This window comes from Phlebotomus papatasi, chromosome 2, assembly GCF_024763615.1.
Source record: "Phlebotomus papatasi isolate M1 chromosome 2, Ppap_2.1, whole genome shotgun sequence".
In the NCBI taxonomy this organism is placed as follows: domain Eukaryota; kingdom Metazoa; phylum Arthropoda; class Insecta; order Diptera; family Psychodidae; genus Phlebotomus; species Phlebotomus papatasi.
The window spans coordinates 55,969,657-55,985,845 of NC_077223.1; the positions used below are offsets into that span (position 1 = coordinate 55,969,657).

The 16,189-nt window shown below is 34.2% G+C and overlaps 1 protein-coding gene across 6 annotated transcripts in view; it reads right to left on the reverse strand.

The window, feature by feature from the left end:
• Nucleotides 1-12,534, reverse strand: part of LOC129801790 (RNA-binding protein Musashi homolog Rbp6) — a 179,569-nt gene extending 167,035 nt beyond the window's left edge. For 3 of the 6 annotated variants that reach the window (XM_055847118.1, XM_055847115.1, XM_055847113.1), the window contains exon 1: nt 8,938-10,324. In XM_055847118.1, the coding sequence (XP_055703093.1) occupies nt 8,938-9,011 (74 nt within the window). In that variant the 5' untranslated portion in view covers nt 9,012-10,324. Of the gene's footprint in view, nt 1-8,937; nt 10,325-10,523; nt 10,588-12,181 lie in introns of those variants that run through there. The other 3 variants (XM_055847117.1, XM_055847116.1, XM_055847114.1) reach the window with 3 other exon arrangements.
• Nucleotides 12,535-16,189: the final 3,655 nt, after the last annotated feature.

The window sequence follows — 16,189 nt, forward strand, 5'->3', positions numbered from 1 at the left end:
ATTCATGTTTCTTTTTTTTTGTGGTCTTATCTCTGACGTGATTTGTGTCGTTGAGGAGAAAAACCTCTTCTCGCGAAGAGTTCACTTGTCTCCGATGGGTTTGAGATGCGAGAAGCACAAAGGAAAAAAAATTCTCAAATTTATTTTTAGTGGTGAAACGAAAGATTTTTCCTTTAACATCTTTCATCTCCTCAACGACGCCTAGTTAGTTGATGAGGGTAAAAAAGAAGAATCCAGCATCCGATATGCTACCCATATTGATTTGGCGGGAAAAAAGGAGCGAACATACTGTATTAATTTGTTCTGATTTAACAAAGTGTATTTGACTTCAATTAAAGTCAGGCCTTTCTGCTTGTATCACTTCATTCACATCTATTAAGGCAAATAGGAATTAATTTATATAGTGTTTTTTTTTTTGTTGCACAAGAGCGTCACAATTTCACATGAATGAAGCCACTTGTTTATCAAATGCAAAAGAGACATACATTACATATATACCCTCAGAGGGAAAAAAGGTACAGCATGAAGAACAGCAGAGAAAAATTCTGCAATGGTATTGAAGGTGCAACAAAAAAAGTGCACTCTGTGAATCTCTCTTTATCACCTGGCTCAGTAGTGACCCCATTTGATTACAAACGGCAATTCTATACTCACAACTATTTTAATGTTGATTCTCTGCATTTTCCAAAGAGAATTATTTCTTTGTTTTCTTCAATATGCGTCAACATCAGCTGCCATGCACATCTTCAGGAGGAACGTTTCATGTGTGCAACCGAGAACTTATATTAAAGATGCCAAAAACAACATCTATTGTGATTCTTGCAGAATTTCAAGAAATATACTATAAGCTTTCATCTTTATCTGACACGCAATGAATTAGACGAAGGCAGAGCGCTCGCTAATGCATTATGTCCCACGTTCGAATCCCCAAAAAAAAGGTTATCAAAAATTTTCTAGTATTAAAGGTGGTGTTCGAAAAACTTTTAACGACATTCTTTATCTTTGATTCTCCAGGACATGAATCTGACGAGCCCATCCTTGTATAGAAAAATAACAACACTATATATAACACAGTGTGGATACCTTTAATAAGATTGATAAAACTTGTTACAGAGTCATTTAATCCACCAAGTACTACGAAATATTATATGTACATGTAAAATAGTAAATTTTTTGATAAATTATTTATCAAAAATTTATCTCGTCGATTTTTTATCAAATTATAGGTGAGATTCTTAACAATGTCACGTACTAAAATCGTAACAAAATCTCATGTGCTCCGATCGGCCCCAAACTTAGCCAGAATGTGTTTGGTCCGTTTGGCCACTTCCCGATCACGAATATATGGATGGCTAAAAACCGTTCCCATCCGTCCGTCCGTCCATCCGTCCGTCCGTCCATCCGTCCGTCCGTCCGTCCGTCCGTCCGTCCGTCCGTCCGTCCGTCCGTCCGTCCGTCCATCCGTCCGTCCGTCCGTCCGTCCGTCCGTCCGTCCGTCCGTCCGTCCATCCGTCCGTCCGTCCGTCCGTCCGTCCGTCCGTCCGTCCGTCCGTCCGTCCGTCCGGCCGTCCGGCCGCTCTTTGGAGCTTAACAGCTCCTAAACCAAAACAGATATCGACTTGCGGTTTTCGGCAAAGGTCATATATATCGTATGACAATTGCAACTTGGTGCATTGACCTCCCACTCCCACCCCTCCTTCCGCCATTTTGAATACCACCATTTTTTTTGTTTTCTCAATGGCTCCGACCCTATGGCATCGATCGGGCTCAAATTTTAGTATGTTATAGCTGGGCCTTAAAGCTATCCATCAATACCAAACTTAAAGTCCCCCGACCGATAAGGGTCCAAAAAATTCTTAAAATGACCATAACTCCTGTTCTAATTGTCAGAATTTAGAAAGTGAGGGCATTTTGGAAAGCTCTCGTGCAATATCACTTCCTCTTCTAACATCGCAAGTTCATAAAACCACCGCTACGGCCGCTATTTTTAAAAAGAAGATTTTTCAATTTTCTGTGGGACCAACACCAGCGGCGCTACAGTCGAAAAACCAATTTCAATATCACATAACCTCAATTATCTCGACTGTCGCTGAACCGATTTTGATGATTACTTCGACATAATTGTAGAGGACATTTGTGTCTACATTTCGTCAATATATAATTTTTCGATTAGATAATGCGATCTGTCCGATTTTGCCGTTTAAGTGTGAAAAAATTGATTTTTTCCATAATACCGCGTCGATACCAATAAGATTCCAATTTGACTGCTTCTACTCGACCAAGACACTTAAAATATGGTTTTAAATGGAAAGTGTCACAAAATACAACAATTCTTTGATATAGTTGAAGTTCACCAAATGAACACTTCGGGCGCTCTGGTCGAAAAAAACCAGTTCAGAAACAAACAACGTCGATTATCTTGGCTTCTGAGTAATGGATGAGATCAAGTTCTACGGCAAAATTATAGAGAACATTCTGGTCTATATTTCACCCATATATCACTTTTCTGTCAGTCCATCCAAATCCTTGATATTTTGATTTAAATACAAAATTTGTATAATTTCACGAATTTGATTCAAGATAACTGAATGGTGTCCCTCAATTTCAGCTCTAAATCGAATTTGCATGCATTCCGAGTCAGCTCACGTTAAGAATCTCACCTACAATAAGGTGATCTAGGGTTAGGGCCTTGACAGACATGAGGATCAACCTTGAGACGGCTTAGCGTAATTATATTATGAATAATGGTCAAAGTACATTTCCATCATTTTCCACTAAGTCGTCTCTCGGCTTAAGTCGTAAGTGTGTCTAGGGCATTATCACTCGCTTTTCCTTCCTTTTCCTCATTAATTTAAAAAAAAAAAACTGAGATTGTAGAGAATCTCAACTAAGCGGATCACAAAGTATTCTCCTAATTACTTACACTTGTTATATTATATAAATAAATAGTGTTTGTAAAGAGCTAATGTAAAAAAAAAGTTCAGTGACCCTCAATATATGCCTAATCAATAATGTCTTTCCGATCCTCCTTAATTTACAGTAAAATCATCTGTTAATCTATAAGGAGCTAATTCCAAAATGTGACCAGTCAATCTCGAGAATTTCTATTACATTGTTGTAATGGGTTGGGGGTCAAATCTGAAATCCATTCGAGGCGATCACGCCTAAGTATTTTTTTAAACATACCGGACAAACCGAATTAGAAGTTCGAACTTTGATAATATAGTAATAATTGATTAATTATGCAACACTATATCACTTTCAATATTATTTGTTTGGTTTTGTTCATAAAGTTTTAAGAGTTTGCTAAGTTCGTTTTATTTCAGAATTTTGTGTTATGCGGAATTCCGAATTGGTAAATTCGGAATTCATAAATTTGTCTTTTCAGTTCTATCAAATATAAATTTAATTGAGAATAAAAGACAGGGTTTTTAAACTCTTTTAAACATCCAAGGGGACCTGCGATATAATTACATGACACTTTAGAACTTATTGAAGAAAATACACCCAAAAAATGTGAAAATTTTCGTCCTCTTTTTAAAACCGTTTTTAAAATTTATGAATTTTTGAAACCAGTGCAGGAGGAAGTGAGGCGCCTTACTAAGGCGCTAATTGAGCCTTATCAATTAGCTCCACAAACAGATTGAAAAGCTAAATTACATTGTAATATATATAGCTCAATTCCATTTAAAAATAGGAGAAAAATCTCAATTTCAAAGGTGCCCCACTTTCAAAGGTGCCCCACCTCCCCCTATTTGTAAGAAAGAGTTTTCCGAAAACCCGAACTGTATATCTTTAATCGTTTCGCCTTTAGCTCCTGGAAATAGTGAGATAAACGAAAATTTAAAAATTTTTCCCAAATATAATTCTCTAAGGGATGAATGTTATTATTATCAAAATCATTGGATGTTATATTATGTATTGCTCTGTCTCTTAAATTTCAGCAATAAATAACTAAGAGCATGAGAAAATAAATGCGTTCTTTGCAGAAAAATATCTCTACAGAGAATAATCACAAAAAAAACCCTGGAAAAGCTTTTCATATACACAAGCTTTCGATTGATGCCTTTCGAATATACTACTATAAATTGATGCTAACAAGCTTTCGAGTGACTCTACGAGAAGAAATTGGAATCCTTTTCGAATAGAAGCTATGCAAGTACATTTCGTATTAAGTACAATTTCGCGTGTTATATTACTGTTTATGAGTGCTAGAGAGCAATGAAATGGGAACAAAATGGATTTTTTGGCGGAAATAATGCAATTCTTCCGACTTCTTTTGCATCATATGAGACACTTTTATACTAGAAATTGCTTCTATATAATACATAAATAAAAAAAAAAGTCACCATCTGAATCAATTGAGCTCAACATTGCGCCTATGTATTTTCTGCGTATAAGATCGCCTGAGTGAGTTGAAATTGTTTGAACTTTTCGTGACCTCAAGACAGACTCTAACATGTTTCTTCTCGCTCACCCAATGTTCTATTTCTCAATTGCTCTCGCCTCATTTTCAGTCAGTGGCTTTTCTTATGCAAAGACTTCCCCCCAATGGGTGGAATATTGTCTTGAATAATTCTTATCTTGCTGGCACATAAATGACAAGAATCACCATTGTGAAAAATTTCATCAAGATTTAGAGCATCGTTGCACAGGATGCTGATTATGTAATTCATCGTCATAGCTGGTGTATTATTAAAATTGCATATGACAGTGAAACTGCTCAAACATGCGCATTCTATAGCTTTCCATCCTCAAATATTATACAGTTAAACCCCTGTTGTATTCATCAAAGAAATTTTTTGCACAAAAAAAACACAATTTAGACAGATATTATGCAATATTCAGTGTACAATTAAGACTAAAGAAACTGCAAAACATTTGGATACTCTGAGAATGAATATAAAAGCAGAACATTGGTATACACTGAAAAGAGTTGGACGAAAATTTATTAAACTGATATCCAAAAAATATTATCTTAAACTTCTAAAAGACGCAGAAAATAAATACATCATATATAGTTCAACTGTAGTTATTTCACGAATGAAAAATTCTTTCTTTTTTAAGAGAAAAAAAAGCACAGAAACTTTTTAGATTATAAAACTTTTCTAGAAGCATATATTATTCGAACTCACAGAGAGAACAAATAAAATTCATCAAAGCCCCTATACATTTTGCACTAGAACAATCATTCCAGACTTTTGCTATGAAAGCAAACAACTCAATGAAAACTGTTACTAAGAAAGATAAGTGATTCTCTCTGCAAAAATTTTCTCTCAATCTATTGAATCATGTGAATGACACCCGTAACAGACAAAAATAACAATCATATGTGATTCAAAAATAGACACTTAATAGTGAGAAAAAAAAAACTTTCCAATATATATATTGATTGTATTAATACTTAATGTTATATTGGTTTTATGCTGTGGTTTCTTCCAAGAATTTTATAGTAAAACAAAATCAATTGAAAGTGACAATGTGTGTCAAGAGTAAGTCTTTTTTACACAATATAGAAACTAACTCAAGAAATAATATTAGCATGTTTGGAAAAACCTTTTCAGCAAAGATCAAAGATTTAAATTAAACTTTCTTGAACTCTGTGGCAGATGAATTGCAAATGACCAAGATCAAATCGGCGAAGAAAACATTCACAATTCAGCAAATCTCTAAGTCGTGCTATTCAAGAAGAACATCAAGAAGAACAATGCTACTCCGGAAGAAAGTTTTATAATTTAAATAAACCAATACAATCAATTTGAACTTGAGCTTTTAAAATCTTTAACAAACACTAAAATTTTTATATTTCCACAGTAACTAAAATTTAATGATATATTATGAATCAGACACTTTTGTAAATAAATTTGTGAAAACAAAATATTTCTTCTAACATTATTAACATATTTTATTTCAAAATTCCAATTTTTAAATTTGTCCAAAAACAGACATTTTGGCTCAGAAGAAATGCTACTCAAGCCAAAAAACATCTCATCAATTACCATTAAAGCAATAATGAAAGAGAAAAATTACTCGTTGAATTAGTTTGGGGAGTGAAAAGTTAAGGAAAATTACCCCTACTAGTCGGAACTGCAGCTATCATTAGTTAGAGTGTCAATTTTCGCGTGTGACTCGCCAAAGGACACTTTGCAGAGATTGGCCAATTGGCAAAAGTTACAACTTTTCCGCAACCTCACGAAAAAGAAAAATCAGAAAGAGGTGACGAGGATTTAGAAAAGGATCAGCCAGAGAGAATGGAAACCTTATTGCAATATTGAGTGTGAATTTTTAATCCTTTCTCATATGAGCAAAAGAAGAACTTGTAGTGGGGAGCACATTGAATGACTTGGACTGCAATTATCGATTGAAAGTCGTTCAAAGTACCGCTTCTTCCTGGCTTACACCTCCGAGGGGACAGTATACTGAGCAGTAAGAGAGTATGCAATATTTATAAAGTTTATAAAGCAAAACGATATTTTATAGAATTTCAAAATTTAAATTATTCTCAAGTGTTCCTACATAATCGACTTTTCTTCGTGTTGGTTCCTGTCACGACCCGTTTTTGGTGGTTTGAAACCTAAGAAAAACAGTCGTGACACAAACAAACTTAAAAAAAAGTCGATAATGCAGAAGCTCTTGAGAACAGTAAAGTGCTAAAAAAAATGTTCAGGTGAAACATTAGCTCATTTCATTTTTCATTGGAATAGCATTACACTGCTGGCAATAATCATTAGTTCCACTTTTTCATACTGGAAAAACTTTGAAAAAAAAATGTTTTTGGAAAAAAATAAAAAAATCATTTGAAGGTATTTTCAAACCGTTATGAAAAATTGCCATTTGAATTTCATACCGTTAGAACTGTGAGTACTGTGATAGAACTTTTATCAAAATGGCGATTTTCGGGTGGCAATAATTATAGCTCCACTCAATAAATTTGGCTCCAGGGTATTTATTTTCAATCAGTGAAGGTATCTTTTAGTAATTTAATTAATAACTTTATTAAGCTAATTAAAATCATATTTATAAAGTCTTTCATGAATTTTTCTGAAATTTTGTAGGGAAAATGTTTAATGAACAAAAATAAAGTATTAATTAAGGTCTTGAAAGAGATGGAAATTGACAACCAAAAAATTTCCATAAAAATGACAAGACCCTATCACCTTTCATCCGAATTTGTCCATATAGCCGCCATATACGCATTTTAAACCACACCCAGGGCTAAAAATCTTCTTTTGTTAGAGGCAAAAGTGTGCAAATTTCCGTGTTACAGTCGAAAAAAACAAGTTTTCTATCGAAATTTGAAAATACCTGCTTAGTCTTGGTCTTAAGATCTCGAAATTTAGATATTAGCATGGGACGTTGTCCCAAATGGCTTACAGCTCAATAAGAACTAGCCATTTTTACCCCTCACTGTGCTGCAGGCATTGCAGTTTCAACAGAACAAAATCTTCTGTTTTGTTTTTCTTTTCTCTTTTTTTTATTGGGATTTTGTGTATTCAAAAAGAGTTCAAACATACTTTTAAATGACTGGCATATACAACCTGAGAAAGAGCTTTTCCACCGTTTTGCTCTGGAGGTTGGTCACCAATGCTAAGACAGCGGTGGACGCTGAAAACTACACGGGATCTCAGTAAAACGAAACTGTACTTTGAAAGCATTGTTGATGAATAAATTTATCTATCTATTTAATTCTGAATAATAAACAATTCAGTAATTTTTCAAATTTCAATGGATAACTTGGCTTTAATATCTAATCAAAATAATAATAATGATAATAATAATTATTATTATTAATATCTCATGCTCTAGACACATTTACGACTTAAGCCTAGAGTCAGCTTAACCTAATTATTATCAAAATAATGATTTCACTAAATTCCCATCAGTTTCCCACTAAGTCGTTTCTCGGCTTAGGGGGAGAGACGGATTAGTCAGAAATTGATGGAAATGTAATCTGATCATTAAGTGTGTCTAGCGCATTAGGCCTGAGGATCGTATAACAATATCTCTATTTCAACAACGTTTTTTTTTTTTTTGAAAAGCTAGAACTTGAAAAATTCAAATTTTCAACCAATCAGGAAACAGAATTTGTGTAAATGCTTTATGGATTAATCTTTTATATTACGCACATTAATTTATGTTTTATAATCTTGGTTTATATTACAATGAGAATGAACAAAATATAGATCTGAGGCATACTGTAAAAAATCGTTGTATTTCAAAAAGTTTATCGCCCGAATTTCTCTCAAATTTGAGTGACAGTTCGGTCCCAAATGCCCGAATTTGACAGAATCTACTGTAATGAGCGATTGAAAATAAATTAATGAATATTTTTGCAACATGCGAACAATTTTTAAGAATTGAAAAGGAGTAAAATAGTACGGTAGAATAACTTAATTCAGAACCTGATACAAATTAAAAATCTTTACAACGCCTATTAGAAATATAAAATTTCCTTTAATATACACAGTACTAATTTTTATTTATATTACTTAATCTTGCAATCTTTATGTTAAATTTTTATTTGTTTGCACTCAAGATAAATCGAAAATTCATTCATATTGATAAGATATAATTTAAAAAAAAAAACCCATTTCGTTCTAAATTACGCTACTCTACTCACTTCATCTAAAATACACTATATATAAATTATAAATGACAACTTTAAATATTTCATTCAACTTTTGCGACCTATATATCAATTTACAAACTTTTAAAGTTATTAAAATTGTAGAATATTCCTTAATTATTAACAGGATTATTAGGAAGAAACAGATTGAGGTGAATTAGTAATTTCAATTGCATCCCCAATAAACGCAATATAATGCAAGTTTTGCCATGAACTCGCATTGGATATTTAATAGTGCAAACATCTTATAGAGTTATCAGACCCTTGTTTGAGATTAGAGTAAGAAGATGGTTATGTGCATAAAGACTCACCCTGGATCATTGGGAACTTCTGCAGGTAATCCAGCCGTGACACTTGAATTCAATTCTGGATGACCCTCCATCATGATGTCTTCAAATCGATATCTTCACTCTCTTCTTATAAACGCGAAATATTCAATATCACCCCGAATTTTCTACACTATTTATCCTTCTCTCACACTCTCGGCGATGTCAGGGTTTATTTTTCACACCAAACCAACCCGCTCCTTCGCTTCCGGCCAGGATAAGGTGGGGGTGGATAGACCACGGTAGAATACCAACACACGCGCACGTGGGCTAAAGTGACTGAGATGACACTACTGCTGCCCCAAAGGATAGACAAGGATGTTCGACGTAAGTGCAAGGACCACTCTCACAGATACACCACGAGTTTGTCCTTCGCGCCACTGCACCACATTCTCTTGGTCTTTTTTCAACACTAGTACACAATGTGTGGAGATCTCGCTCACACTTGGGCTCCTTTTGGTGGTCTCCTCAGGAGCTTCCTTGTGACCCAGAGAGACTCAGCGGCACCCTTTGAGCCTTATGTAACGACTATTACGGGGACTTCTTCTAGGATTTGATGGTATAGTTTCAAAAGTTGCTATTACAACACTGATGGATGCTCCATTCCAGAATGGCCGTGTCCTGGACAAACTGTACTTTTACTAGGAAATCCGGGAGGACCCCTGATGCTCCTCTCTCGTGGATTCTCTCTCTCGTTGCGCTTTCGCACACAACTATAGGGAGGATTATGTAATTGATTTCTGATTGTTGTACAATCTCAGCACAGGTTCTAACTTCCAGACTTCTCCTTAATGTCAATTGATCAAACTCCAGCACTCAATCACCTATCCAATAAACTCGTTCAGTCCACCCAATTGCCCGGTCTCCGTCCTCAGCCCGGTTACTAAATCACCGTGCCCTCCAAGTATCAGCGATTTTTTTTCTCCTGCTGGGCTATGTCTTTGAGTCTTGCTATATAGATTCTACCAGAGCACTGGAGACCAATAACACACAATAGTATACACAATCTACACAAAAGCTATTTCGCGAGCACCTACAAACTATGCAACATTTCCCAAAAATCGAAGAGATGCAACCGGAAGTTGATTGGATTAACCACTCTCTGGGACTCAATATCCCTCCTCCATCAACTCTCTCTTCGCGTTCTCGATCAGCGTTGTTAGTTTCTTTAAACACTAAATTATTCCATAAGTACTCAAGACAACTACCAAAACGTTACTGAACTGACGTCGTCTATCTACTCTACTAGCTCAATTGCAATCCGCGCTGCTGGCGCTTGACGCTCGTCGTTGCTGAACATTTTGTTTAGATTCTACATGGCAGGGCTTCTCAAACCGTCGCTACTGGGTTTTCACGCCAATTTTCCACGTTTCTTGAGAGAAAAAAGTTTATTCTTGCCTCAAACGGGATATGTTTATGAATTTTCAAATTTTAAATTCGAAATCTCAATATTATGTCAATAGAAGATAACAATAAACAAAAAATAAAAAGAATATTTTTAGCTTATTTTTGCTAAACAATAGCAAAAATATAATCAGTTGATCGTTGGTCAAACTTAAGCCTAAACTTACCTCAGTTTCAAAGGAATGCTAATGAAGCCTTTCGTCCCTCCAGTCTGCCAAATTCAAGCAAATTCTGGAAACAAGCATCAAATTATCTTTTGGTAAAATTTAATTTTTGAATAATTAAATACTAGAGTAAATTAAGCTATAATTCAAAACTTATTCCAAATGGAAACTTTTCGTTACTCCGCAAGTGGAAACATAATTTTATCCATTATAAATACAGTATTAAATTTTTTATTTATATATTTTCTATACCTTAGTTTCATTATTTAGTTAATTTTACTCCAAATAAAGCGAAAATCCATTCGTATTCACAAATTTTAATTTGTTAATTTATCAGAAAAATTAAAAGTGTATTTTTTCACCATTGAATTTATCATCAATCAACCATTTTTTCTAATGATAAACACAATAGGGCGATTGTTCTTTTATTAGTTTTATCACATTTATGTAATATTTCTGGCAAAATTATGTGAAATTAAATGTTTGTCTTTATTGTTAACGGTATGTGAAGTTTTCAACTGAAATAATTACCTATTTTGTGAACAAAAAGGGTTTTTCTAAAGTGTCTGCAAATGCTTCAATTGGAAACACCGGAAATATGATTTTTTAAAGGTATTCATATTGTCTCAGATGGGAAATGAGAAAAGACCGAGAATAAGAACAAATCCTACACTCGAGAGCAACTGAACAAGGTTTTGAAAGCCTTTCGTCGCAGTTTCACTTACACTGTTTGTCTCCAATTAGAAAATTTCCCTTGTCTCCATTTGGATTAGTTTGTTTCCAATAGAAGCATTTTGCACTTCTGTATTTTTTTGTATTTCAGAAATTTTCAAATTATATCTAAAGAATTTTCACTAAACAGTAACATTCTAGAAGAGTTAAGGAGCAAATTTATGTAATTTTCTTCAGAAAAAATTGAACTTAATGTGTTGAATCTTCTGTCAAAGTTTAAGCGTCTGGAAATGTTTATGAATTAGAACATTTATCCTAAATAAACTTGTTCGCTAAATCTTCTAAATTAAACAAACCAAATTAGATAAAGCTTATAACTTGCATCTTGAAAGTATTAGTCCCAAAAAAGCTCTAATCAATATCCCGCCAAATCTTAATTCTTCGTGTTAACTTTGAAAAGGGAAATCGCTGGAAAATTTTTCCCCCACATATTGGGAAACTCTGACTTGGCGGCTCTCTGAGCATGATCTGTCTCACTTTGTCGCCCAAAGAGCTCCATTGAGCCATCTCAGTCATGCGGGATCTCAATTGAACAGTGTCGTGAGTGTTTTGTGAGGTTGTGTCGCGATTCGCGGCCTTTTCCTCGTATGAGTGCGCACATCTCTCTGTCTCTCACTAATACAGCCCTCCCGGGGCCCCGCTATCACCTCTGCCCCCCTCGCGCACACCAAAACACTCACCGCGCACTTGGAGAATCATGCTTTGTACTGAAATTACAGCACTCCAAATAGGAGAGCTGAGAGCCTAGGTGTCGTGTGAGAGTAGCCGGCAGTCAAAGTTCAATACTTCTTAGACTTCTTTTTGGCCCTTAAACTCTCTCAGATGACTTGTTCAGATCAAAAATATCTTGTATAAGCTTCATTGTGCAAACTTTGTAAAATTACCATATGGATACATAATTGTTCAATTTTTGGCGCAAAATCTCTTACTTCCAATACTAATGCGGCTTTTCCTCAACCGCCGTTTAAAGCCTCTTTCACTCCCATCTCTACATCACAGTCCATCTCTCTCAATGGCTCCCGCGCTTCCACTTGCTCCCCTTTATCCCCAATGAGACAATGGAGAAACATCATAATGTTCCCGTAGAAGAGGTGCTCCAGCGCATACCGAAAGAGGGAAGTAGGAGAATGAAGGGAGGGAGCTTGAAAAAAACGCTGGCTAAGCTGAAGAGAGTACTGGTGCTTGCTGAGACGCCAATTGATGGGGTCAATTGGGCTCCAGTGCCCCGTCCTCAGTGCTTCTCGCGAGCCCAAACTCACTCTACTCCGGATCACGATGCTATGGGTGCTAAATGGCAAGAAGACTCATTAGCCACCGTGTTTGTTCATCCAATTCTCACTGAAACCCCCTCGACCTCCCAAATTCCTAAAGACGATATTACATACACACACACACGGATGAAATATTCCGTCCAGAGACCGAAAAGACGCAAAAGAGATCGATTTTGTGATCGTCTATTTCAGAGCCTAATCTCGTGATCTTCAACCGTGCACACTTGCCCCGTTAGACGCCTTAATCTCAGACTTTCTTATCAGCCTTTACTTTGTCATCCGCCTCGCCGAATCTCACGCCTGCGACCGTGCCATGTGAATGAATGACGAGAACAGCTCAAGAGTCACAGATAGAAAATTTTCTTTGTCTGCTAATAAAATCGAACTACATAAATTAGAATTTATATAGAATAACAAGATTATGCTTTCTTTCTAATAAATGATCGCCAATTTTGCAACATTTAATAAAATTTGTAAATATATAATACACACTTTTTGCTGAGTTGATCAGATTAATGCAACATCTATTAAGTGTATATCGGTATTATATTAAAATTGATGGCTTATGATTCATCTAAAAGTCTAAAACTAGTGGCGGACATAAGGTGAAAGGCCCAGTCAGCAAATTGTTAAAGGGGTCCCGGGTTACCAGAACAGAATTGGGAACAGGGACACTACATCTTGTCCTATGTTTAATACTGTATACATACATAGATTGAGGTGTTCATCGTTTAGGATTGATAAGAGGCTCTATTTAGTGTCAGGATGTAGCCATGATTTTAGTATAACAGAGGAACCAAATTGGAGAATTATCTCCAAAAGAAATCGTTTTTTGAGCGGAAAGAATAAGATTTTTTTTGTAAATTTGTAAAAAAAAATCAATTTTGTGAATTTGAGTTTATTTAAAAAAAAACAATAAAATTTTTAATTAAGATCATTAAGAAAAAGACATCAAGACATCCACTTAGGAACTGTTTTTTGAGAAAATTCGAGCCTTTTATTGGATGAAATTGCTTTTTTAGCTTGCCAATAATGTCCCAAAACGATGTTCTTAGACCAAAATGGCTTTTATACTTTATACTTTAAAAATCAGCATAAATCTTAATTTATTCTGATTTTGATGATTCAAAATGGTGATTTTGATTTTGGTGGTTCAAAAAAAAAGAGCTCATTAATTTTGCATAAACAAATATTAGTTTTTTTTGTTTCAGAGAAATGGATCAAAATAAACTTCAATTCATTTTTAAATTTTTTTTATGAAGATTTCAACAAGATTTAATTTTAAATTTCACCATAAATCAATTTCCATGTTTTTTTATTATCTCAAACTATTTGAGAAGATGAGAACACTTCCACAAAAATTCTCTAAATTCAAAAACATCTAAAACTAAAACTTTTGCAAATGCGCTTTTTTTGGGTGGATACTCTAATAAAGAGAAAAACGTTCTTTTTCGTGCTTAAAATCAAAAATTTAATTTAAATTCTATCTTTTGGCGGATTAAGCTGAAAGTTTGCTTAAGCTACCAAGAAGAATATTTTCTTGAAGGAAATGGCGAGAAATTGATCAGAAATGGGATGGAAATTATTCCTTTTAGACTTTTAGAGAGTTTCAAAAACTTTTTAAAAGCTTTTTGAACATTCAATTCTAACCACATTTTGATTTTTTTGCGGCCTGATATGGAAATACCTAGCTAGATATTCCCTAAAATCTTTTCCAAGATGACATTGTAACTTTCTTTTGATCAAAAAAATTCAAAAAGTTCCCTCAATGTTTATCTTTTATTGATTTTTATTGTAAATTAAACGATTTTGGGCTTTACGGAAGGAAAGCTCATAAGTTCTAACAAAAGACATTTCTAAACAGTACAAGTATCGTTTTTGAAAATGTGCTTAAATATTAAAGTTTTTTATTTTAAATTCTATATTTTTATTTTTTGGATTGTTTGAATATCGTGCAGGGGACGCAGGGGCCCCTCCTTGACCCCCGTTCGTTGCGCCGTTGCTTTTTATTATATAATTTAAAATCGATAGAGTTAGTTTGCAATAGAGCCAACAGATATTTTTTTTACTCTACAGACCCCGCTAGTATAATAGAATTTATGGGCTAATTAAGTAAAATATTCTACTAGAGGGGGAAGTGGGGCTACTTTAAGCTGTGGGGCAACATTGATATATGATTTTTTGGCCTATACTTCTAAATAAAGCTGATCAATAATCAATAAGATAATAATAATAATAATAAGATGATCAATAAAGCGGACAATTGTTTTGTCCATCCAAATTGCATCATGTTATAGAACCCAGTTTCCTTTAGAAATTTGCGAAAATAAATCGTATAACAATGTAACCCCATAGCTCAAAGTAGCCCCCCCCCCCCCTATTGTGTTGAATTCATCAATGATCTAGTTTCTAGTTCTAGTACAAACAAATTTTATGTACTATATGTAAATACAGTACAAATTATATTTATAATTATATATATATAGTTGATAAAAATGAAAGAAAACATGCTGTTATTAGGCTGCGCGATCCATGTAACCCCTTAAGGGATTACGTAACGTAGGTCAAACTAACTAAAAAGAGCATATTTTTCTCTAATATATTTACAACATAATAGAAAGTTTATTTAATTCAAGCTCTTAGGCATATAAAAACACAACATTTAAAGTATATTTTCTGAGATTTTCTTTTAAAAATTCAGCTGTAGGGATCTGATTTTCGGAATTCGGAGACCTTTTTGAAAAGAAATACTTTTCGATGGACAAGCTTTCTTGAAATAAATTCATCCAAAATCCAAAAACCAAACATTTCCTTTTAGCTAATGAGTCGAACCAGTCCTTGATCATCATCATCATTGTCATTTTCAACAGCATATCCCTATTAAAGTTGCGTCCTTGAACAAATGGCATTTTTGAAGTATTTTACACCTGTTTCGTTTTATAGAATAAGTTATGATCAAGTAAACATAAAATCCTTCGCTCGAGGACTAGTTTAATTCATCACCTAACAGGAAATATTAACGTTTTTAATATTAGAAAACATAGTTCAATGGCTGAATTTTCATTTTTTTTTAAATTAAAATGCAGAAAATATAGTTTAAATCTTGTTCTTTTTATGCCTAAGAACTTGAATTATTTTTTTTATTATGCTAGAAAAGAAATTTGGAAAAAAATATTCTGTTTATTAGTCTTAAGTAAATTTTCGTTAAATAAAAATGTCAAAGCTGGAAATTTTCAGAAGCGTATCATTAATTCTCTAAAGATCGATAGTCCTTTTTGCCTTGAAGGATTTCACAAAAGGAAATGTTAAGACCAATGTTTCATATTAAGTTTAAAGAAAATATAAGCTCCAAAACACTATACTTAATGTTTTTTTATATGCTTATTATTATCAGAAATGGATAAAGATAGGTGTAATAATAAAAATGCACTGTGTTCTACGGATCGGAAGGGGCTTTATCAGATCTTTCACGGGTAGTTGATTCTATAGATTAAAAATATGAGCTAACGGAATGCATCCTTGCTGTAGTTATTTGGTAAAAAGTTGTGAATAATTTCTAAAAATTAATTTTATGTTTGGCCAATAATATGGGAGACAATGCACACTGGTCCGAGGAACACTGATGATCGTTCTTTTAAAGCGGTTTTAGACTAGAGGTTTAGCCCA